Source organism: Parasteatoda tepidariorum, chromosome 10 (genome assembly GCF_982258835.1).
Source record: "Parasteatoda tepidariorum strain Cologne lab strain chromosome 10, Ptep-v5.0, whole genome shotgun sequence".
Lineage (NCBI taxonomy): Eukaryota > Metazoa > Arthropoda > Arachnida > Araneae > Theridiidae > Parasteatoda > Parasteatoda tepidariorum.
The window spans coordinates 103,429,695-103,456,099 of NC_141764.1; the positions used below are offsets into that span (position 1 = coordinate 103,429,695).

Below are 26,405 nucleotides of genomic sequence, written 5' to 3' on the forward strand. Positions count from 1 at the left end.
GAACAAAACTTGCTCAGTTTCAAATTGATATGAGATTTATACCTATCCAGAACAAGCAAAATAGGGAATTTGATAGCATTTTTAAGTAGCCATGGATAGAAACGTTTGCAATAGTATTTGTAAAATGTTGCTGTGGCATCGTTTCATTTCATGAATCGCTTTTTCCAATGAAATATACAGCAAGGACTGATTCTGTAATATCTCAAAGAATTCTTCAGTAAGGAAAAACTACCAATGGAGGTACTTTTTCTTTCCTAGGTACTTTAGAATATAAATCTTTATAATGCTTAGGGCCAAAGATTTTTCCCGTTTAAGGTATCCTTTTTTGCATTTTTAATATAATTTTGATGTATAATATGACAAAAGGTACAAGAAAATTGAAATTTTTCTTTTATTTTCATTCAATTGAAAAAATCCCAGTAAAGGGACACTTGTTTGCTCTTTGGTTTTTCATCGTTTGGTAATCCAGTTAATAAACATCCCCTAATCTCAGTACTTGCTTATGTTATGATGCTTAAAATAAATAAAACGTAACTTCAATAATCATATTTTGAATTCTGCTTTTCACAATGAGGAAAAAATAGCATTATTAGATGCAATTAATTGTACTTTAAACGGATAACTACAAACAGTGACCGTATAATTTTGTCAAAGAAGCAAGGCGTTGAACAGATACTAACAAATTCAAAACTTTTTCCTGAGAAGACTCTAAGACCAGATAAATCAATGCATTGTTAGATGACTTCCTATTGTTAGGTGGTAAGCTATTGTTACCAATCAATCTAAATTAAAACGTTTAAAATCATATTTTTAAAAAATCTATATTATATAAAACGCTAACACGTATGTATCAATAAAACCGATGATATTTCTTTTCTCGCGTTGGCAACAGTTTTCATTTTTAATTGATAGGTTTCGGCGCGCAAGAGCACGCAGTGAACATCATATGGCTAATCGGGTGAATTCTCGCCGAATTATCAAAAAAATTCTCTCAAAATTATCTTCATAGTAGCCGATGCTTCACATCCGGCGTTCAGTACTATTTCATATTGTTTTACAACACATGGTTTTAGCCCTCTGGTGGGAAAGACTTTAAAACAAAACTTACAACGGTTACTTTTCTCAACAACTGAAATTTAGAATAGTGTGATTAAGAAAAATATGTGAACTGTTTGCAATTTCAAATTATTATTGAAATGCACAGGTTTAGAATTTTCTGCAGTGAAAAGTTTTCGGAACTTCAGTGTTCAAAAAAGTATACAAAAGCTAGACGTTAAGTACGTATCCAATGAGCTACGAAAGCAGTTCCGGGGGTTGGCGAGGGCCAGCGAGCAGGGGGCGAAGCCTCCTAGTATCTATGAATTGTTCCTTCACGGGTTGGTTTACCCTATACCGTCTTATTCTTAAAAGAAAATTCTGGAAGTGCTTCGCATGTTTATCGCAGAACTATCTTACCAACTATTTAATTAAATTTTAACATTTTTAAAAATCTCATTCTTTATACCCTTTAACGTTTATTATTTTTTCATTAATATATTAATCAATTTTTTTAGTACTCTAATTTAGGTCTTCAAAGTAAAGTTCCTTTTTAGATTACAGTCAAGTTTTTTTTTAAAAAGAATTATTGTCTGCTAGCTAAGAATAAAACCTTGTTAAGAAATTAAAAACATTACGCTATCTAAAATTATTTAATGCAAAGCAGCTGATTATTTACTAAGCATACTATTTCTGTTAAAAAAAGAATATAAATTATTGATTGTCTTTTCTTTTTTTTTGCTTCTTGTGACTTCAACATAGATTATCTAAAATAGTGTTGATGTTTTATAAGTTACTACAAAGAGTATAAAGATACCGAACATAAAAAAGTTGTCGAATACGTAGCCAAAATTTTTAAGCGTCTTAAATTATCTCAGTATTTAAAATGTCGTCCTAACATCTTAGTTGTGAATTTTTAATTATCTGACCACGCGTAATACACTAATTATTTCATTATATCTTTTACTCTTTCTTTATGATACCAAGTAGATTTTTTTCCTGATAATATACTAAACTATTTTGCTCAATTTTTTACTTTAGCACGATTCCCAAGATATTATTGTAGTATAATTTAGAATCAGGAAAATACCTTATTTTGTTAAGCAGGAAATACTAAAAATTGAGATTTGTAAGAAGATTCCGAAGCCGTGCCAATTTTAGAGTCATCTGATTTTTAAAAAATGCTATAAAATACGCAATTTCCGAACTTATTTGAATGGAAAAAAAAAGGTAGCAAGAAGGCTAACATGCTTTTTACAGAAACTATGAAAACTAATTTTTCCTATATTTCGTCAAAAGAGGAAAATAATGATATTGCTTCAAGGGACTTACTCAATAATTTCGCCATTTCCAGAATGAAATCTGTTTGATCGGAACATATTATTCCTTGAAAATTAAAACGAGGAAATAATGAACTTTTATTATTTATCTAAGCCTATTCCATTTATTTAATGGTATTAAGGTTAAGGATATGCGATGGAGCCCCGTTTACTATTATACTATGAATGCATTAAATCATGTAGTTTGAATGACTTATTGCAAGCAAATTATTTACTAATTTTAAGCAAATACGGGTGTAAAAATGAACTCAATCGAAGCACTCCGAAAGTATACCCTAAAATATATGTAGAATAAACTTTGGAATCGATAGATAAAAAATACCTTTTCAAACAACTTCAAGTGGAACAAAACGCTAACTTGAACAAGGAAACGCTAACTTATTTGAAATAGTTGTCCTTGTAACTATTTAATTTTGATTCCTGGTGCTAGGGGACATTCCATTTTCACATTCGATTTCTGAAATTTCAATTGTCAATGGAATTTTTTTATGTCCTTAAATTAAATTGTTAACGCTTGTAGCATCAAAAAAAATTGTACTGCATTGATTTTTTTACAAAGTAGTGAATTATTATTTTTTTCAATCTAAGAACCTGTGCCTATAACTTATGTAAAATTTATTTTAATATCGAGTGAAATAATTTAATATGTTGTGTAACTAAATGAATAATCCCAAGAAACTGAATCGAAAATATAAAAACTTCATTGATTTAGAAAATTAATAGATGATAATAAAATAGACATGTTTTGAGCGTCCAATAATAAAAGTCACAAGTTATTCAAGTCTGACAAGTCTTAAGAATGGGCGATTATATTTGAACTCTCGAAACATGTCGACTTTTACTTCCCTCTTCATATGTTTCGAAGCCAGTTGAGTTTTTATCGTCAATTATACTGTTTTACATTTGAGTCTTGATCATTATTTTGATAAGAATTTTACGCTCGTTCAAGTAAACATATGCATTTAATATTCTAACAGGATTCATGCGGTCTTTAAAAACGTAATAGCATCAATATTGTAAAAGTTATACTTAACTTAAAAATTAAAATTTTGGCACCAGATATTTTGAGTTAATGAAATTAAATATTTTATCTTTTAAGTTTGTGTGCCCCCACTTCAGTATCTTAAGGATCTTACGAGCTCTGTTTAGAAAGAAAGTATCAGATATATATAAGAAAACAAAAATAATCATAGTAGCAGTATTTGGTGGTAAATTTGACTTATCGTAATTGAAGAATATACTGTGTGACATCTCATGGTGAATTTGCGAACGTAAGTTTCAGAATGTATCGAAACATGAGGATGCTATTTGCTAATCACCTTTATCCAAAGAAAACCATGTAACCTAAATATCTAGCAGAACGAAACGAATTTTTAAACAATGGATCATACAATATACAACATGTTATTTCAACATCTTATTCTTAAACATAATATATTTCAATGTTTTTAAAATGCCACTAAACAGTCAGAAATTCCTTGAGTTATAGGAAAGAGAAATATCGTAAATTATAGAAAACCTTGTGAATGTGCATTAGAATTACTATACAATATACATTTTATTTTTCAAGCATTTTTTTCCTTCAAACTTTCGTACCTAGAAGACTCGATTAAAGCTGTGAAAATGATTATCTCGAAAATTTTGTACATAGCTATAATAAGTTACGTTAATTTGATTTTAGTATGAAATCCTGGAATAAATCTAGCAAAAACACCATTATCTAAATAATATCAGATAAAAAATTCATATATTTAAATTCCAAAAACTTAGAAAATCATAAATAATTTATAAATCGATGCAAATTTTCATTTCAAAGGAGATTAAAAAGATTTTTTTTTTTGCTTTTTGGACAAAAATTAGCTCACGAATTGTCTATTGCCTAGAAACTTCGAGATATTTTCTATTAACAACTAATTAAACCTCTCCGAGAAATCACAAAACATTGTTTCAATTTTTTTACTATCAGAGCTTGGTTGCCTAACAACCTAATAAAATTAAGCATTCCACTTTTGAATTAGTCGATGGGTAATCTTAAAATACTCATTTGTGCAGACGACTTTTTTGGTGATTCTCTGAACTATCGCCAAATATATAAACCTTCATCGCGACCCAAGTTACGAACTAATTTTTTTAAAATTTTGTCTGCTCCTCCCCTCATTTAAGTGTCTAGATTCCAAATATGTAAAAAAAAATATATGTATATTCAGAGAAAGTATGATTTTGTGTCTGATTTCGTAACTTAATTAATAGTCAGTACTAATTAATTAACATTTCTGAGGTCACCCCCCGGAACCATTAAGATTGACACTTAGTTCGTGAAAATCCGATTATTAGAACGAAAGTTATTCAGGTTGATTTGTTTCTTTTTGCGGACTTTTTCTCCATCTCCACATAAATTCGGCGAAATACGAATCGAAAATGGCGTCTGTGGTACCGGACGCGAATTGACAAAACATACCGTAGATTGCAAAGGGTTGGCGAAAATTTCTATTGGCGCAAATCGCCAAACAGCTGTGTGCTTATGATTTTGTTTTCTTTTCGGTATCGCATAACATTCAACAAGTTAGATATGGGTGCGACATTTCAATTAACGGGTCTTCATTTGATTCTTCTGCATCAAATAAAATATAAAGCTTTTTTTTGTTGTTGTAGCGCCGACTTAATCGTGTGTATCTGTTGACTAAATTGTGTTTATTAGCGTTTTTTAAAAGGTCGTAATAGAACTAAGATGGAAAAATTACACATTATTACATATTCTATAGTTTCATAACTTTCATTAAATGTATTTCGAGTAGTGAAATTCTTTTCCTACTCATCCACTAATTCGAATTAATAATTTCACAATAACCTTTAATCCTTAATAATGAAATGATTATTATAATAAAGTTTGTTTACTTAAAAGATTAAAAAAAATTTTTTTATAGTTTAGCAGAGACTTGGTTTCCAATTCTATATTCATTAATTAAATTTAATGGTTCTGCTAGATAACCATTTACAATTTTTTTTATATTTTATTTAATTTTCTGTTATTATGAAAATCTTTAAGTATTTTTCGACGTAGAGATTATTTAGCAATAATGCGAAAAGCTGAAATTTATAAATGTATAATATTTATAAATGTTTAAGAAAATTTTTAGCAGCTATTTTCTACTAATTATTTTAATTGAAATGTTCATTATTCGCAGTTTTATAATAATAATTGTAAAATTCATTGAACAATTGAGTATTACATTTTAAAATGCAAGTATAATTTAATAATTATTTCATTTTATAACTGCAAAACGGTAGATAAGTAAATTCGTTATAAAGTTTTAGATGATACGAGAATATTATACGATTGCTTTATAATGAAAGAACAACAATTTAAGTTTTAAACTTTTTATGGAAAAGAAAAAATTTAAAATTTCTTCTGTCATGTCATCGGTGTTAGCGATTAGGGAGTCTTTTTATCGTATAAATATTAAGTCAGTATTGTTCCCTTTAAAATAAAATGCATTTTGCTCCGGAAAAAAAATTACTTGAATTTTGTCGATAGAAATTCTCTAATTATAGCAGCAAAAAGTTTTAAATTTCTAATCAAACTTTCCCTCATTATAATTTTGTGTAAATAATAATTATTAATAATATAAATGATTATTGAAAGGAATTAATTGAGAATGTCCAATTTTAATGAATTAACTGTTTACGCAATCAGATTAATAATTTTTTTCATAATTTACAAATGGAGAAAAAGTCTTTACAGTTTAAAAGTGAAGAGAAAAATATAGTTGAGATTAAATTTATAAAGTAAGCACAACCCGAAAGAGATCGAAGTAATGGCATTAAAATCGAAATTTCAAAAGAAAAAAAATTACGTTTTAGTGTACTGCGAGCAGTAAACAAAAATCTAAAACTAACTTTTGATATTATGATCAGATGTTTGCGTTCTAGGACTCAATCTTAATGGATCGAGTGGGTGAATTCAAATATGCCGCTTAATTATAGCAGACAATATATTTTAAGTTCGGAAATCAGACACTAAAACGAGCCTACTTTGAGAAATTTGTTTTTGCTGATATTCGGATTTTTGATCCCCAATATATAGGGGTTGCCGCAATCTGGAAATATTATCCCAATAGTTTGGTCAGGAAAGCAATGCAATGTTAGGACCCCTTAGTGTTAACTTTACTTTTTGCGCATTTCACCATATCTTGGGAACTTTCCAGTGAACTTTTAAGTGAATTGAAAATTTTTTGCACTCAATGTTTTAATGTTCATTTAATTTAGAATTTCCTTAATTCTCCACCACTATTGTAAGATGTTTACTTTTCACCTAACTTGTAAAATTAAAAAGTTTAGAATTCTTTACAAAATCACTCAGGCGAAGTGATTGCGTTTTATTTAAACCTTATTTAGAAGGTATTTTTCTAAAAGTATTTCATTTAAAGATTTTATCTAATTTTGTTTCTTATTTATCTATAGTTATTGAAGATTAAGTTGATATATTTTAAGTTGAAATGAATGTCGCCCTGCTTTGCATAGTTCAAAAATTATTTCAAACGAAACATAACTTAACATTAAACACTCAGAACTTACAATTATAAATCAAACAATGACTACATTTATTTCTTAAAAAACACTCTTATGAACTGATAATAAATTAATCTAAATCCTAAATGTGAGTTCTGTAATATATAATTTATTTAAATTCAGTATATACATCTGACCTCTGTTGTTACCAATGGCTCAATTTTAAAATATAGTTTTTCTTTTACAAATTTTTGGATATTTTCGTATGAAGGATAGTATTTAGTGTGAGAATTAAAAATTTTTGTTTAAAAAAGTTGTTAAAAATTATAATTATTATTAATACTTGACAACAGGAAGTTTTTAATAAAGGTTGAAAATTTTTTTAAATATGTTATTTTTAAATTCTGTTATTTTTTTAATTATGTTTTTAATTATCTAATTCATATAACAGTATTTTGGAATCTATAAATTTATGCTACGTATGATCATTGCAGAATAACCTGTACACAATATAGGTAAAAAAAATATATTTTTAAAATTGTGCATTTTCTATTAATTGCATTCATTATTCTTATACTGAAAGAGTATCAAGGTATCTATGATCTCCATAATAAATGAAGTATTTACAGACTTTTATATATATTAAGGAATTGAATCAATTTTTCACGAAGTTTAAGATCACATCCCATTGAAAAAAAAGTTATTTAATAAATATTTTTCAATAATAAATGCTTCTAGTAATAAAATAAACGCGATATAGGTCATTGAAGAAAAATCCCTTCATTTGTACAATTTTCCCTTCTTGAAATTATTTCACATATTTCTTTTTTCACTAGCGAATTTCCAATTACTTTAAAAATATCGATTTTTTCATTTGCAAGAAATTTTTACTTTAAAGCGTGATAACATTTTTGAATACTCCATTTTTTTTTCTAATAAATAATATGTCTCTGTTAATTTCTAAAAAAATGTTCATAAAAAAGTTTACATTATTCTTTTATCAAGATTGATTTAACAGAGAAAATCACTAAATTAAAACAGGTCATGTTTACTTACAATAAAAGTTAAATTGAATTAATTCTTCAAAATAGCGTTCCAATAAAACATGGTATTAAATGTTACTAAAAGAGAACACAAATATTTTAAATTCTATATAAAAGAAACTTCTTTGAAAAACGTTATTTTTTGTGATTGGTTCATTTATAAATTATTTTTATTTCTTCACAAACACAATTCTTGTAAAAAAAATTAAAAAATTAAATCGGTTGTATTAAAAGACCAGATCGTTTTATAAAATATAAATTATTGCGCTTAATAAAATATAAATACAATTTATTTGTAACGTGATCCTAAGAATAAAAAGGTTATTCTCTTTTTTAATTCTCGACTAAAATGAATTAATGAGTTATTTTTATTCATCATGCCTAGTCGAGGAGGAGAAAAAAAATATCGAATTTCACTGTTTAGGTTAATGTAATTTCGCTCTCCCACCACATTTACGCGTAATCTATCGCCAATTCCCCGTGCAATCGCCTAGTTTATAATCTACGGTATGTTTTGTCAATTCGCGTACCGGACTGGCGATGACATACTTTTCCATTGTCTCTTTTTATGACTGCCCACCTACCTTCGATCTTATTGACCAGAAGCAAAGGTAACCTTACCAGCCCGTATCCAACGTAGAAACTAACGAACCTCTGAAATTATATATACCGTTGAACATTTAAAAATAACGCTAAAATCTAAGCCAATCAGAATCACGATTGGGTTTCAACATCGATCAACCGCTATCATAACTTGGCGAGAATCAAGGGGCATCACCCTCAAATATAATCTACCGGATCAACAATGATTTAAGTTAGGCTCTGCCACACGTGCTGCGGATACGGAGATTAATCTCCGGCTAATGTCCGATAGTAAAGTCTGACATTTTAGAATCCTATCATGCTCTCTCTATGTGACGTTGGTGCAGCCAAATTGCCAGCTAATCTCCAGGAAAACGACTTAAATTTTGTTCGCGAAGCAAACAAAAATGCAATGGCGTAGCAATTATCGGGGGTTGGCGAGTGGTAGAGAGTAGGGGGCGGAGCCCTCTTGTATATATATATATATATATATATATATATATATATATATATATATATATATATATATATATATATATATATATATATATATATATATATATATATATATATATATATATATATATACATATATATATATACATATATATATATATATATATATACATATATATATATATATATATATATATATATATATATATATATATATATATATATATATATATATATATATATATATATATATATATATATATATATATATATGGAACGAAAAGATATGATCTCGTCATCAGTTAACACAAAATAATGTATTAATATAGCCCAATGAAATATATGGAGGAAATAGTGTAAGAAGGTAAAAAAGAAAAGAAAAAAAAGAGATCGATTTGTAAAGATAATTTGATTTAATTAAGTAAAAATATTAAAATTTATGTTTTCTATGTATTTGCAGCTTAAGCGTGTTTAATAAAATAATAAATTAAATGTTCAGTTTTGGGGATGGTTAAAACACAAACTGAAAAATGTATCGCCATTTTGTCCCATTAATTGCAGTGCATTCTTAGTTTCTTTTACAGTTTGCAGTGATCGGCGCGTGTTTAGATTAATATTCATTTGAAAGGTTAATAGAGTTTGTTATTATTGAAACTTTTTGAACATATAAATGTTTTTCCTCGTGATTGTATTTGTAAGGGAAAAAAGTAGTTGTTAATGGGAGGATAATGAACTTAGAGAAAAAAATATCGAATGCCGTTAACCTTTTACTTCTAATATTCTTGAGGAAATGTAAATACGAAATATTTTGTAATTATGGAAGAGAAGATCACGTGTTTCATCATTTTAACCATTATTACTACTTCATTTCAATGACACGGTGATAATTCTCATTCCCAATATTTAGTGTCCCTTTCACTTACAAAGGTAAGCATTGTTTATATTAGTATTCATTCTAAAATTACTTGTGAAAGTGATTTAAATTAATTTATTTCTTAAGTTTCTTCAAAACCAAAATTCTTTTTCCATAAATTTTTAAAAGTTTTATGTAAAGTGAAACGTAACGAAATGGACTGAATAAGTTATATTCTGAGTTATTCCGTGCTTTTTCCAATTTTTTATTAATAAAGAGAATTTTATTGAGATTTCGAATTTCGAAAATTAAAATTATATACATATTTTTAAGTGATGTCAATAGGTTTGTACTTTATGATTCAAAGGTTTTTGATCATTATTTTATTTAGTAATAAAACAAAATGTATTCAGAAAAATATTTTTTACAGAAAATCTTTGTGAGAAAAAAATTTAAAACTGCCCATCATTTTTGCCTAAAATAGTTCCATGAATGTGGTAATAAGTGATGTAAATCACTTTCTCATTCTAACTGAGCTAGTGGAATCATTTTTAGAATGGCATCTATCTTTCTTTTTTTTTCAGGATCAAGAACCAAAATATATTTATTCGTTTTCAATTTCATTTTTGTATTTGATTATGCAACTCAATCTTTTTTTTTTTTCAGGATCAAGAACCAAAATATATTTATTCGTTTTCAATTTCATTTTTGTATTTGATTATGCAACTCAAAACATCGTTTTATCTAACTGATGAACATAAGGTATATTCATAGAAAATTAAAATTTTGCATATATGAATGAAATTAAAATGCGATCCTAACATCAAAAGTAATTCAGATGTATTAATTAGAAATTTATATTTTTAATAAACTCGTAAATTAAATTTGTCGTGAATATGTCTGACAAAAATTATTTTCAAAAACCATCAAAATGTTACCTAAATGTTTTGGAATTTTAAAGTCATAATTTTAGTGTTTTTAATACTCAATGTTTAGTGATTGAAACAAAATAAGTCATAAGAATGACTACTAGAACAAACCTATACAAATCTTCGCTAGAATGACACAAGCAGAATCGGTTGTAATGGAATTTATTTTGATTTAACGTTGGTGTAACATCGCTTCGTATAGGATGTTGAATAACCCAAACAATTGTGGGAAGGAACACTTTATTTCGGGTTTACACCTTAATTGATATTCGATGTAAAAAGGGTATAATTTAATCTAAATACTTATAATTGAATTGTAATCTTGCACCAAACTCTCGCGTTTTCACAGATTTTTTTTCCACCTCCGAATACACCAATGTTAACGAGCTTTGAATATCACAATTTCAATAAATACCAAGAAAAATATAGATAGTAGTTCGTTTGCAATCGAGATAGCAAGAGTTTGTTACTGTTCTATACGCTGATCAACGAAAACAATGCATAAAATATGCAAGTTTTTATTTGCATGATCAGGACAATTATATTTAAATTTTTAAATCTCTGAGAACTGTTTTAAATGATATTATAATGTATAATTTCTATGAGTTCCAGTTCTGTTAAACATAGTTAGACTCCGTTTTAATGTCCTCTTTCTGCTACGCGACTTTTACAAACTAATTTAATTTTAAGAATTAGTGTATTAATGTATTTTCTAAATAAATGATTCTTACTTTATATCGTATTACATACGAAACTTCAGCGGTGTATCTTATCTTACTGTAATTATAAGTTTTATTTTGAGTATTTCCAAGAGGTATGTAAGGCGTGTCACTACACCTCTTTGGTGTAAAGTAATCACCACCGTTTTTGACGCTGAGATAAACTAAATGCTTTTACTTAAAAAAGAACATTTCATTATTAACGAATTTAGTTATTTTATTTTGATTTGAATATATATATATATATATATATATATATATATATATATATAACGTCGTTGCCGAGTGGAAGGATTAAAACAGGTCATAGGTCGGGAAGGAGGGTACAAAATTTATTTATTAATTATTAGACAAGAGCAGTCATGAGAATGAGTAAAAGTGCCCACGAAAAGTTGCGCTCCTTGGTTATATGTTAGGGAAAATCTTGCAAAGTAAAATCCGTAAAATGTCTTAATTTAGGGAAAGAGGGAAATCTTAGTAGTTGCTATTGGTTTATGAGATAGATCGAACGTTTCCCACACAAGAGCAAAGGGAAAAATGTCCTGCTCTTAATTAAATGCATAGTTGAGCCAAAAATAGATTTAAGAACAGGATGTGGCTTTTAAAAGTGTGAGAAAGTATTTCAAATAGAATAATTAATTAGGAATAAAGTAGGAGTTGTTTTATAGCAAAGAAACTAACATAAAAAGATTAATTGAAGCTTTTTATGTTACATCCCCCCTCGCCAAAAGTGCTTAGTTACAAACCAAAAATTTTGAAATTATCTATTTGCAAAATCTTCCCTATGGTAGAAGTACAAATAATATAACCAAATTTGTCATGGTAACAATATATAAAAGTAATATAAATTATAAAACATTTACATATGTTCTCATTGTAAAAATTTTAACACAATTAAAAACTTGTAGTAGCTTTATCAGCAAATTTAAAATTTTCATTTTCAACAGTTTTTTTTTTCTGAATTAACAGCTTTTTCTATTTCAAAAGTATTTTGTTTAAAGATCACAACACAGCTTTTTCACTATAAGAATTCTTCATAATAATACAATTTAAGTTAACTCTTCAGTCATGATAAAAAATAATAAACATTTGTTAGAAATGTGTAATTTAAAATGTAAAACACAAAAAACATTTTTACAAGAAAAATTTCAATCTGGAATTAGACTTGAGTATTGTTTACCTTGTTTGAAAATAAAATAAAAAAAAATGACACAGTGGTTGTTATTCTGAAGTCCAAGATTTCAATATTGGCTTTATTTCACTTTATTTGTTATTTACCTTTAATATTTATTACTTTAATAGCAAAATATTTGAAATTTTTTTATCAAAATCACCTGAAGTTAGGAATTTATTAATTTTCTTGGATTTGCAGAATTCTGTCAACATAATTTTGACAATGTTACGCACCATTATCATATTTAGTCTCAAGAATATTAGAAAACACAAGATCATTATCAATTCTGCTATTTGAAATTTTTTATTTTTTTTATTTATTTATTTTTTTTTTATGTCCAAAATTTGCCTTCTGTAGAATTGTTTCTTTTCCTTTTCTCTCTTATTTTTCTTTCTACTTTCTTTTCTTTCTACTTTCTTTATATTTATTTATTTGTACTTTTATTTTCTTTCTTGGTATTTTTATTGCAATTATTAACCCGGATTTCAGGAAAAATGTATAGACAAATTGCTTTTATAATCAGAAAAGATGATCAGTCTTCTCAGATTTTACATTACAACCCGTTTAACACAATTTATCGCTAATTGAAATCCAAAACAAGCTTTCAAATTTAATATGGTATTAAGGTACATCAGTTTTTAAAATTTGACTGACCTAGCTATTTTCCTTATTTTTAATCTGAAGTGCAAGTTTGGTTTATTTGCAAATTACCTTTTTTTTTTTTTTTTTTTTCATTTCTATCTTTCTTTTTGGACATAAATATTTTTTTTTTCAAAATTTTAGTTTGGACATTTTTTAAAGTAATTTCTGTGCAGAGATCTTAATTAGTAATTTAATTTGTCACAATTGTGTGTTAGAAAATTCAAATATTTTCATTTCTATTTTAAACGTTTTTTTGAAGTGTATTTGGTTACTAAATTTTTCAATTTGTGTTTGATCATTTTCCTATCTGTATGCTGGAATTAAAGTTCAGAAATAAAGAAACGATTTGTTTATGGAAATCACTGAGCTAGAACAGAGCTTTAAACTAATTACCAACGTTGGACTAAAGCATTAATGTCTGGTTGTACTTCAATTTAAATTCTAACAACAAGTATTTTATTCATTTTTCCAAACTATTTGTATTAGTTTTAACATTTCTTGCTTTTAACTTTTTCCACACCGAAATTGCATTCATATATTAAAATTGAATTACAATAATTATTGCAGTTGCATTACGAAAAGAAAAAAAATTTAAATGGCATTTTCATCTTAACCTTAAACACTGTAAAACAAAAATATAATTTCTACTAACCAAAAAATCATAGAAGCTGTAACACATAAAACAATATGAAAATAATTTCTTGAAACACTTTTCAATCAAATAAATCAATTAACTGAAAATAAAAATTTAAAGAAATAAAAATTTCAACAGTAAATACTATCAATATATAAAAAGCAGTTTCACTTTGAAACATCAAATATGGGAAAAAATTAAAATCATAATCATTTAAGAAATTGATTTATGAGAAATGTAAAAAACTTTAACTCAAAGGATACCTGAAAAAGTTCGAATTAGTCCGAGATATTTTGAAAACCACAACAGAGATGGGAATGCGTTGAAATTCCGTAAACACAATTCCAAAACCAAAGACGTGAGCTGCTAGGGAAAAAATTTGTTTCTTCGTTAAGATGAATCGTAAATTAACACCAATAGTGACGGAGAAATTGAAGCTTATTTTTCTTTTGAATGTCGAATATTTAAGTAGACCATCGTGGGTGTGAGAACAACTATTCATCGACGATAAGATCCAGCTCAGCACTTAAGAGTGGCAAAATCAACGCTTTCTCAAAGGGATAGTTTCAATAAAACATTTTAATTAACAGGAATTCGATGCAGTTTTTCTTTTTAGTCCAAGGAAGGAATTGAAGCTCAGCTTTCTAGTATTCTCAGGAACGTAGACAAAATATGCAGCATAGACATGGAAAACGGATGATCGTTTAGTTCCACTGTGCGTAGGTATAATTTATAATAAACTAAACGTTTGATGATTGAAGAGATTATTTTTTTTTTTTTGATGAAGATACAGGATGAATTAATTATTGCCATAAGTTGAAGAAGAATTTGACTGCTTATTTACCAAATGTCCATTTGAAAAAATGATTTGAAGTTATTCCATATTTTTGATGTACCCTCTTCCGAAGTTGATTTATTTATTTTCAAATGAGATATTTAATATCTTTAATGTAGCGTACGAACTGTACCCCTTCCCGACCGTTCAATCCTGGCGACTTATAACGTCGTTGCCGAGTGGAAGGATTAAAACAGGTCATAGGTCGGGAAGGAGGGTACAAAATTTATTTATTAATTATTAGACAAGAGCAGTCATGAGAATGAGTAAAAGTGCCCACGAAAAGTTGCGCTCCTTGGTTATATGTTAGGGAAAATCTTGCAAAGTAAAATCCGTAAAATGTCTTAATTTAGGGAAAGAGGGAAATCTTAGTAGTTGCTATTGGTTTATGAGATAGATCGAACGTTTCCCACACAAGAGCAAAGGGAAAAATGTCCTGCTCTTAATTAAATGCATAGTTGAGCCAAAAATAGATTTAAGAACAGGATGTGGCTTTTAAAAGTGTGAGAAAGTATTTCAAATAGAATAATTAATTAGGAATAAAGTAGGAGTTGTTTTATAGCAAAGAAACTAACATAAAAAGATTAATTGAAGCTTTTTATGTTACATCCCCCCTCGCCAAAAGTGCTTAGTTACAAACCAAAAATTTTGAAATTATCTATTTGCAAAATCTTCCCTATGGTAGAAGTACAAATAATATAACCAAATTTGTCATGGTAACAATATATAAAAGTAATATAAATTATAAAACATTTACATATGTTCTCATTGTAAAAATTTTAACACAATTAAAAACTTGTAGTAGCTTTATCAGCAAATTTAAAATTTTCATTTTCAACAGTTTTTTTTTTCTGAATTAACAGCTTTTTCTATTTCAAAAGTATTTTGTTTAAAGATCACAACACAGCTTTTTCACTATAAGAATTCTTCATAATAATACAATTTAAGTTAACTCTTCAGTCATGATAAAAAATAATAAACATTTGTTAGAAATGTGTAATTTAAAATGTAAAACACAAAAAACATTTTTACAAGAAAAATTTCAATCTGGAATTAGACTTGAGTATTGTTTACCTTGTTTGAAAATAAAATAAAAAAAAATGACACAGTGGTTGTTATTCTGAAGTCCAAGATTTCAATATTGGCTTTATTTCACTTTATTTGTTATTTACCTTTAATATTTATTACTTTAATAGCAAAATATTTGAAATTTTTTTATCAAAATCACCTGAAGTTAGGAATTTATTAATTTTCTTGGATTTGCACAATTCTGTCAACATAATTTTGACAATGTTACGCACCATTATCATATTTAGTCTCAAGAATATTAGAAAACACAAGATCATTATCAATTCTGCTATTTGAAATTTTTTATTTTTTTTATTTATTTATTTTTTTTTATGTCCAAAATTTGCCTTCTGTAGAATTGTTTCTTTTCCTTTTCTCTCTTATTTTTCTTTCTACTTTCTTTTCTTTCTACTTTCTTTATATTTATTTATTTGTACTTTTATTTTCTTTCTTGGTATTTTTATTGCAATTATTAACCCGGATTTCAGGAAAAATGTATAGACAAATTGCTTTTATAATCAGAAAAGATGATCAGTCTTCTCAGATTTTACATTACAACCCGTTTAACACAATTTATCGCTAATTGAAATCCAAAACAAGCTTTCAAATTTAATATGGTATTAAGGTACATCAGTTTTTAAAATTTGACTGACCTAGCTATTTTCCTTATTTTTAATCTGAAGTGCAAGTTTGGTTTATTTGCAAATTACCTTTTTTTTTTTTTTTTTTTCATTTCTATCTTTCTTTTTGGACATAAATATTTTTTTTTTCAAAATTTTAGTTTGGACATTTTTTAAAGTAATTTCTGTGCAGAGATCTTAATTAGTAATTTAATTTGTCACAATTGTGTGTTAGAAAATTCAAATATTTTCATTTCTATTTTAAACGTTTTTTTGAAGTGTATTTGGTTACTAAATTTTTCAATTTGTGTTTGATCATTTTCCTATCTGTATGCTGGAATTAAAGTTCAGAAATAAAGAAACGATTTGTTTATGGAAATCACTGAGCTAGAACAGAGCTTTAAACTAATTACCAATGTTGGACTAAAGCATTAATGTCTGGTTGTACTTCAATTTAAATTCTAACAACAAGTATTTTATTCATTTTTCCAAACTATTTGTATTAGTTTTAACATTTCTTGCTTTTAACTTTTTCCACACCGAAATTGCATTCATATATTAAAATTGAATTACAATAATTATTGCAGTTGCATTACGAAAAGAAAAAAAATTTAAATGGCATTTTCATCTTAACCTTAAACACTGTAAAACAAAAATATAATTTCTACTAACCAAAAAATCATAGAAGCTGTAACACATAAAACAATATGAAAATAATTTCTTGAAACACTTTTCAATCAAATAAATCAATTAACTGAAAATAAAAATTTAAAGAAATAAAAATTTCAACAGTAAATACTATCAATATATAAAAAGCAGTTTCACTTTGAAACATCAAATATGGGAAAAAATTAAAATCATAATCATTTAAGAAATTGATTTATGAGAAATGTAAAAAACTTTAACTCAAAGGATACCTGAAAAAGTTCGAATTAGTCCGAGATATTTTGAAAACCACAACAGAGATGGGAATGCGTTGAAATTCCGTAAACACAATTCCAAAACCAAAGACGTGAGCTGCTAGGGAAAAAATTTGTTTCTTCGTTAAGATGAATCGTAAATTAACACCAATAGTGACGGAGAAATTGAAGCTTATTTTTCTTTTGAATGTCGAATATTTAAGTAGACCATCGTGGGTGTGAGAACAACTATTCATCGACGATAAGATCCAGCTCAGCACTTAAGAGTGGCAAAATCAACGCTTTCTCAAAGGGATAGTTTCAATAAAACATTTTAATTAACAGGAATTCGATGCAGTTTTTCTTTTTAGTCCAAGGAAGGAATTGAAGCTCAGCTTTCTAGTATTCTCAGGAACGTAGACAAAATATGCAGCATAGACATGGAAAACGGATGATCGTTTAGTTCCACTGTGCGTAGGTATAATTTATAATAAACTAAACGTTTGATGATTGAAGAGATTATTTTTTTTTTTTTGATGAAGATACAGGATGAATTAATTATTGCCATAAGTTGAAGAAGAATTTGACTGCTTATTTACCAAATGTCCATTTGAAAAAATGATTTGAAGTTATTCCATATTTTTGATGTACCCTCTTCCGAAGTTGATTTATTTATTTTCAAATGAGATATTTAATATCTTTAATGTAGCGTACGAACTGTACCCCTTCCCGACCGTTCAATCCTGGCGACTTATAACGTCGTTGCCGAGTGGAAGGATTAAAACAGGTCATAGGTCGGGAAGGAGGGTACAAAATTTATTTATTAATTATTAGACAAGAGCAGTCATGAGAATGAGTAAAAGTGCCCACGAAAAGTTGCGCTCCTTGGTTATATGTTAGGGAAAATCTTGCAAAGTAAAATCCGTAAAATGTCTTAATTTAGGGAAAGAGGGAAATCTTAGTAGTTGCTATTGGTTTATGAGATAGATCGAACGTTTCCCACACAAGAGCAAAGGGAAAAATGTCCTGCTCTTAATTAAATGCATAGTTGAGCCAAAAATAGATTTAAGAACAGGATGTGGCTTTTAAAAGTGTGAGAAAGTATTTCAAATAGAATAATTAATTAGGAATAAAGTAGGAGTTGTTTTATAGCAAAGAAACTAACATAAAAAGATTAATTGAAGCTTTTTATGTTACATATATATATATATATATATATATATATATATATATATATATATATATATATATATATATATATATATATATATATATATATATATATATATATATATATATATATATATATATATATGAAGTAACGGTGGAGCCACACCGATATTTTTTAGTTAATTAGTACTCAAAACAGCATGATTAACGAGTCTATAGTTTCGGCATAATCTTTTATTTTAATAAACGATGGTGAAATAGCATTTTTTTGAAAGTTGGAACTTTGGAAATTTATTTTTAAAGCTTTATTTGTTGTTGTTCTAAAATTTCAATATTTCAATTGTATAAATATATTGTACTTAATGTTTTTACAGCATTAAAGTTTTTATGATAATCCATCAACGTCAGAATGGTCAGTTTGCAAGGTTTGAAAGATTTTTTCTTCAATGAAGGCAAGTATTTCCCCACATTTAAAAAAAAAAAATAATATATTGTTAAGAATTCTTTTCACTGCGTGCCAAGTGAGCGACTTTTTGTAGTATTCCATCAGTGTGTGAAACATTCAAATGTCGTGAGGAAGATCAACAAAAAACTTAAAAAATAAACGTCTCAATCATTTTGATAGCATGTATTCAGGGATACTAAACGTGATTTCCGAAAGTTTATCCCCCCCCCTCTCCGGCAGAGGTTATCTTCTATTTTAGACTTCCATTCTCCAGAAAAAGCACGTCTGTCAATCAATAAAGGAACTCCCAAAGAGATGACTCAAGTTCGAATCCCAGCGACGGCTGATGAATGCAAATTCTATTTCCGGCTCTCTCATATCAAGTGATAGATAGGTTCGAATTCTATTGTCATGGACTAACCGCAAGAGGTTCTTATAGTTTTCTACAATTGTGGGTTAGTTAAATCAAAATTTCCAGTGCGAAGTCAAGATGTTCCCAAGTGCTTGGTTCGAGAGTTACCTCGTCTTGTAGGTTGGGTTCTACACAAGGCCACGGAGTGGAACGTTGAAAGACGTAAACCAAGCAATGGGTCGGCTGTTCAAAGTTGGTATTTCGTTTGTTATAAGATAGTTTATTATGAAAAGCAATCCTATATTAGGCTGCTAAATTGACAGATACATTTCAAAATTCTTAAACTTAACTTATGTAAAATAAATAAATAACTTCAATGTAAGCAATTAATGTTTGAAAACAGAAAATTTTTAAGTTCCTTATTCCAACATTAATTTTAAAATGTAAAAGAACTTGTGGGGGGCGGAGTTATCGATCATGCCAACCGTCATCTATCAAAAGGTACCTCATGATAGAATCAAGTTAGCATGCTTTATATACTAGTGAATGATGTTAAACTTTTGTAGTGGTAGTTACGCCACACTACTCCCCCACCAGAATTTTATCAGGGATATAATTCGATGAACAGATCTCACTAGTTGCTGTACTTTTGTGAAAGACCGGGAGAGAGTCACCGGATTTTTTGAGTGCTGAATGTGAGAGGTGTATTAACTTCACAGACGTGGTCGCTCCTGTGTTGCCTTTAGCAGTCGAGTGTATGCTTGCCGACGTTGTGTGTGTGTTTGAGACGAGACTGAGCAACAGAGCAGGAGGGTGAATGATGCATTCACAAATAGCAAGGTGGACCATCCATCGAAGTAGGCGTTACCTTTAAGAGAGTGCAAAGTGGGCGTTACTTGCGTGAGCAAATCACGTCCGAAGGTCACCAGTGTGGGGGGCGGAGTTATTCGGCCATGCCAACCGTCATCTATCAAAAGGTACCTCATGATAGAATCAAGTTAGCATGCTTTATATACTAGTGAATGATGTTAAACTTTTGTAGTGGTAGTTACGCCACAAACTAATGAAAAGGATGAGAAAATGAAAAATAAGTATAGTAACAAAGTAGATAAAAATAGATGTACTATTCCAGAATTAAAGGAAAAATTTAGGTTGAATCAATGAGCAGCCCATTTTCGGCTGATCTGCGTTGGAAAAACACAACTTGTAACTGAAACAAAACTATAGATCAGGAACTGTTTACTTTTTAAATTTTATTCTGCCCAATTTGAAGCTCAGCTTGTTTAAGCTTTCCGTTGCCAATGCGAGAAAAGAAATTTCATCGATTTTGTGACACTATATTATTAAGTGAATAATTCTAAGAAACTGAAGCAGATAGATGTATAACTTGATAATATAAGAACTTTATTTGCTTAGTAAATATATGAAGGATAAATACATTAAAAACACAACTTTTTTAAAATTCGATTTCTCAGGAACTATTCGACCGATTTCACTAAATTTTGTCATATACTATAACATTCTTTAAAATGATGTGTAAAAAATTGCATAGATTACATTTCAAAAGTTTTAATTCACTATTATTAAAGTAATATTTATTGAAAGTTACTTTTCGCAGGGAGTTATCATTGGATATATTAATTTATAATTGAATACAAGAAACTTTCAACTCGCTTAAGCATTTCTCGAGTTATGACAAAATAAGCAAATATTGAAATTAAGGGGTTCAAACTTGCACTCCTTATTTCCCACATTCTGGATCAGATATCCGAATGTTTATTTATCGAAAGTAACTTTTTGTGCCCGATTTCGTAACTTGAAATATCATTTGCAATTAATTAATTAGCATATAAAGATCACCCCCTTTCGAACCATCACGACAGAGTCCTAGGACGTGAATATCCCATCATTAGACCAAAAGTTATTTTTTAATTCATTGTCTGTATCAGTGAGTGTAATAACAGTCTTTTTTATTTAACGCTATAGATCCAGATAACCTTGAAAGGATTGGGAGCTTCTACACTATAATATCCATAGTGTGTGGCTATGTGGTATTCGTGACATACGTGGGTCCCCGACTCATGAGAGGCCGGAAGCCATTCAAACTGAACAAGATATTGATCACATACAATGCGTGCATCGTTCTAATAAATGCTTTCATCACATACAAAGTAAGCAGGAATTTACTATAATTCGAGAGATTCACGTAGTATATCGAACACGGCAATTCCGAAAACTTGCAAAGTACTTACATAGAGTACTATACTATAAAATAGAGACAATACTATATGGATCATTCTCACGAAAACTGTCATTTTTCAGTTCATAAAATCCCAAAAAAGTAAAGCGAATAAAAGGCTCTGAAACTTTTTATATTAATAGAAATATGTAATGGCATTATAAAAAAAGTATATATATTCTATAAATCATACTTACGATTTAAATTAATTAATTTTTTAAATAATTAATTTATAATTAATTAATTAATAATAATTAATAATTAATTAATTAATTTAATTAATAAATTATTTTAATAAATTAATTTATAATTTTTAATTCATTTTTCAAACTAATTAATAAGTAAATTAATTATTTTCACTATTTAAAAAGTGAGGGAATGACACTAATAGTGAGGGAATGATATTTTATCTTAATACATGTTTCTATCTAAGTTACATCTACGTAAAGTTTGAAAATGATAACATACTAAGTATATCTAATATTTATTATAATTTAGTCTTATATATTTAATAGTTTTTACAGGTTTGGGAAATAAAATTGGCTGGTACGATTGAACAAAAAATAATTTGATAATATACTCATCTTGAATCATTCCCTCACTTCAGCGTCATTCCCTCACTTTATACACTAGTGAGGGAATGACGAATTCAATAAAATTTAAAAATAACAGTTAGGCCTAATTAATTTCTGAAGTCAATCACATACAATTATATTCATGCAAGAAAGCAACATATATTTATCCACTTTCTCGATGAAATTGTATTTTATTTTACTCTAAAAAATGACATGAGGGAATGACAAATGTAAAAAAATTTTCCTGGTTTGATTCATTCAAATTTATTCCACACCAAAGCTTCTTTAAGTTGAAGATGGAAACATACTGCAATTTTGTTCTATGATGCCAGTTGTTAACTTCTGAAGTTTTTATTAAAATATTTTTATTCTAAGAAGATTGCAGGTGATAAGAACATTGTTGTGAGGGATTGACGCGAAGCACTGGGGACAAAGTTTAAAATAGTGCTGTGTTAATATTTTTATCAGAAATTAAATTTAAAATTTATTTTCTGAATTCTATATTTCAGTATTCTGAAATAAAAAACACGAATTTGTAAAAAAAGATTTTTTTTTCAGAAACAATTTTTTTCTTTTCTTAAATCAGCAGTGGGGACAAGAGAGGGAATGACATATTGGTATATTTTAATTACCTAAAATAAATAAAAAATAAAAATTGATAATTTTATTTTTATTCTTTTGTTAGGTTGCATTCTGAAGGACACTTTCCCTGAAATTTTTTTCTTCGTAAGCTGTAAAACAGACATAAAATATACTGGGGACATGAAAATGACTGTTTTTGTGAGAATGACCCTTATAGTCTATTCAAAGAGAATTAATAGTGGAGGTAAACAAAGGGTTGCTGTTTGATCGCCAACATTTGCCACGGTTTCTTCGCTGAATTGGCTATTTCGTTTGATCGACAGAGCATTCGCTTTTATAGAAAAACGAAAACAATATTCGATTTTTGATACCATAAAATTAGATAAGAAAGTGCAAAATTAAAATATTTACATCAAAATACGTTTTCAATTGTTTCAGTGAACACCTAATTTTATTTTGAGAATAGTTTTAATGTATTTCCTCTTTTTTAAGTTTAAATTAAATTAGTTTTATTATATTTTGCATAAATATCTATGCAAAACATAACTTTTATAATTCCATCGTAAAAGTCGTATAGAATTGAAAAAATATGTTACAAAAATACTCTTTATTTTCATAATTACAATTTTTTTAAAAAAAATTATTAAAAGTTAAATAATATTTAAAATAGTTTTATGTTTCAAAGATTGATTTAAACTATATATTTGAAAGAACTGAATTTATTTGTATTTTTAAACAGTTATCTTTATTTTTCTAAGGGAAGTATTACGAAAATAATTACACTAAAAGAAACATGGGACTTTTTTATATGTCTCACAAAATCTTTTGTTAAGAAAAATATAACCACTTAACCTATAAAGAAAAGCAGTCTGTAAACCTCAAATTCAATAGGTTTTTGAAAATAGAATGAAGTGTCAAAAGTATTTAATTTTACGTATCATTTAAATTTGAATGAAAAGAACAAAATTTTAAGAATTACCGAATTAACGATGAATTAATCATGGATAATAACGATTAATTATATCATTAAAAAGTAAAAATTTTATTTATTTCAAATTGCAGAGGTGAATTGACATGTTAAAAAGTGAAAACACAGGAACAGAACAAGAAAGTAAAAAGTCATTTCCTCAGGAGCGCTCTTACTTCCCAATATCGCTCGGTAGACCACGACCCGTGGGGGGCCCTGCAGCACAGGATGTGGCGGTCATCCAAAACAGCTTGGCTCTTGCATAGATAACAATAGGGATCAGGTGCCAGGAAACAGGTGCGCAGCTAGGCAGTCATGTCTGGTATATAGTCGAAATTGAGCCACCGCTTTGTGGCGAGGCCAGTCTGGAATGGTGTTCTGTCGAAGATCTCTCCACACTTTGGTTTTTACCCTTTCTGATAATTGGTCATGGAAATCCCCATTGATTTTTGATCTAACAATCCTTTTTAAAGTTGAAAAGGGGACTGGGCTGCTAAGAGCCTGGAGAATTCTTGCGCCTCTCTTTGCCAAAACATGAGCGCTCTCCTTTCCTGCTATATCACAGTGCCCGGGAATCCATTGTAGGGCTACAGTTTTACCAAATTGGTGGAATTTACATATCGCATCCTGACATTTTAGAACGTCGCAATGGGAAGGGCAATGCATAGATTCAATCGAGCAAAGCGCCACCTTCGAGTCTGAAAGGATAACCGCCTTTGGAAAGGATTACCAAAAGGATAACCGCCTGAAAGGATAACGATCTCCACTTTTCAACTCCAATTTCATTTAAACTTCTCATGCACAATCCTTCTACTTCCAATAACTTGAAAGTTTTGTTTTCTTTGGCCACTGAACCTTTCATTTGGGCCCAAATCAGCTCAATTGGATTCAATTCAGCGTGAAGCCTTAAAATCATTAGATTATTAGGTCTAGCAGGATCATCCACCGCGAATTTGTCAAATCTGTGCTTATGAGCCTTCACTATTTCCAGTTGTTCTGTTTTTAGCATACCTTCTTCATGACTAATAATGTTTTTAGATTTCAGCCAGTCTTTAATTACTTGCTTCATCGATGATGTGTTAGGAATTTTTTCTTCCTTACGAAAGTGATATGGTGCATTGTCCATCACAATGACAGAGTTCAGCTCTAGAAAGGGTAGAATTTTCTCGAACCATTCTTCAAAACACGCTGCATTCATATCCTTATGGTAATCCTTGTTTTTGTTCGATTTAAAAAGCAGAAGTCCTTCTTTTAAAAATCCTGCATCGCTACCAATGTGCGTAATAATAAATCTCTCACCTTTGCTAGAAGGTGATTTTAATCCTGTAGACAGACCAGATAAAAGTGCTTGTTTTGACGAGATAATGGACGTATTATTCCACCCTTTGTCTTGCCTATCTTCAGCATTTAACCATGTCTCATCCATATAATGATTTTTTCTTCCTTCTGATCTCATTCTGTTAATTGTTCTTAAATATCTTCTCCTCCACAAAATTATTTCTTCTTTTTCAATGAGTGGGTCCTCGGTTTTGATGTTTGAAGCCTAATTTTTTTTGACGGGGAATAAAATGTCGTTCTTTTAAAGTTTGGTAAATCAGAATCATCGTTCATAGCTTTGAGAACTTTGCTTATTGTCGGAATTTCGTTACCGTGGAAAAAATCATGAACTCTTCTTCTTACAGCATTTTTTTCGAAATCGTCAATGTCATCCAAAAAAGTTTTACAAGATTTAGTCCTCTTCGGTGAATGAAATATACGATCCCTTTTATATTCTTTAATAATTCTGTTAACAGAAGCTGTGCTAACTCCCGATGCAGAAGCCGCATGGTCAGCCACATCAATGATTGGAACATCTGGTTTTGAATGCACTTCTGCTTTATAAATGTTCAATATTATTTCCCTCTCAGCTTTACTTATGAAAGATTTCTTCTGCCGTTTTTAAAGAGGATTTAAATTCATCACTTCATTTTCCATATTGCTCATGAAACACCTGCAAAAAGACACAACGGCGAAACAAACAACCCTCTAAGAAATAAGAGTTTTTGCTTGACTGATAGGCGCTTTTTGTCATTATTCCGGCTCCAAGCAGATAACGGTATTGCGCCAAATCGAACGCCGCTTTGTTTACTTTCACTATCAGTTCTTGTTGAACAGAATTTTTTTTTTGTAAGTCACAATTTGATGTGAAAAGATAACATTCGTATAAAATGTAATACTTATTACTATAGTGTCATAAGACCTTGAATACTATTTTAAAAAACTGAGAAAGTTGCCACAATTTTCATTTGAGAACTTTAATTTGAATAATATGAATTCTCGTAGAACAAATTATAACAGATGATTTCTTTTTCACGCACTCTCTATTACTTTCAGTGAAAGTACGTTTTTTGTGTTTAATTTTCAGTAACAAATTTCTAAAGGGTTGTCTTATATCAAGAAAATTGAATTTTAGTCAGTGAAAATCTGATGATAAGTTTAAAAGTAACTCAGCAGATTTTAGCTTTATTTTTGTCACTATACTGATTTGATAAACTGAATCTCTAATTTTCGTCCAAAATGAATAATTTCAAAAAACTGAAGCTAAAAAGTAAACTTGAAAACTTCATTAGCTTCAATAAATTATTAAGGTTAAAAAAAATCCCCATTTTTCGAGCCCTCAAAAATCGGACATTTTCAAAACTCTCCAGATGTGAATGAAGAATGCAAAACAGATTTAAAGAGAAAGAAAGAAAACGCA

At 28.7% G+C, this 26,405-nt stretch overlaps 1 protein-coding gene across 3 annotated transcripts in view; it reads left to right on the forward strand.

Moving 5' to 3' along the window:
* Window positions 1–26,405, forward strand: part of LOC107442150 (very long chain fatty acid elongase 4) — a 99,306-nt gene that overhangs the window by 58,815 nt on the left and 14,086 nt on the right. Inside the window, exons 1-3 of one of the 3 annotated variants that reach the window (XM_087153552.1) lie at window positions 9,805–9,892; window positions 18,883–18,960; window positions 21,292–21,476. In XM_087153552.1, the coding sequence (XP_087009678.1) occupies window positions 18,918–18,960; window positions 21,292–21,476 (228 nt within the window). In that variant the 5' untranslated portion in view covers window positions 9,805–9,892; window positions 18,883–18,917. Of the gene's footprint in view, window positions 1–9,804; window positions 9,893–18,882; window positions 18,961–21,291; window positions 21,477–26,405 lie in introns of those variants that run through there. The other 2 variants (XM_087153551.1, XM_087153553.1) reach the window with 2 other exon arrangements.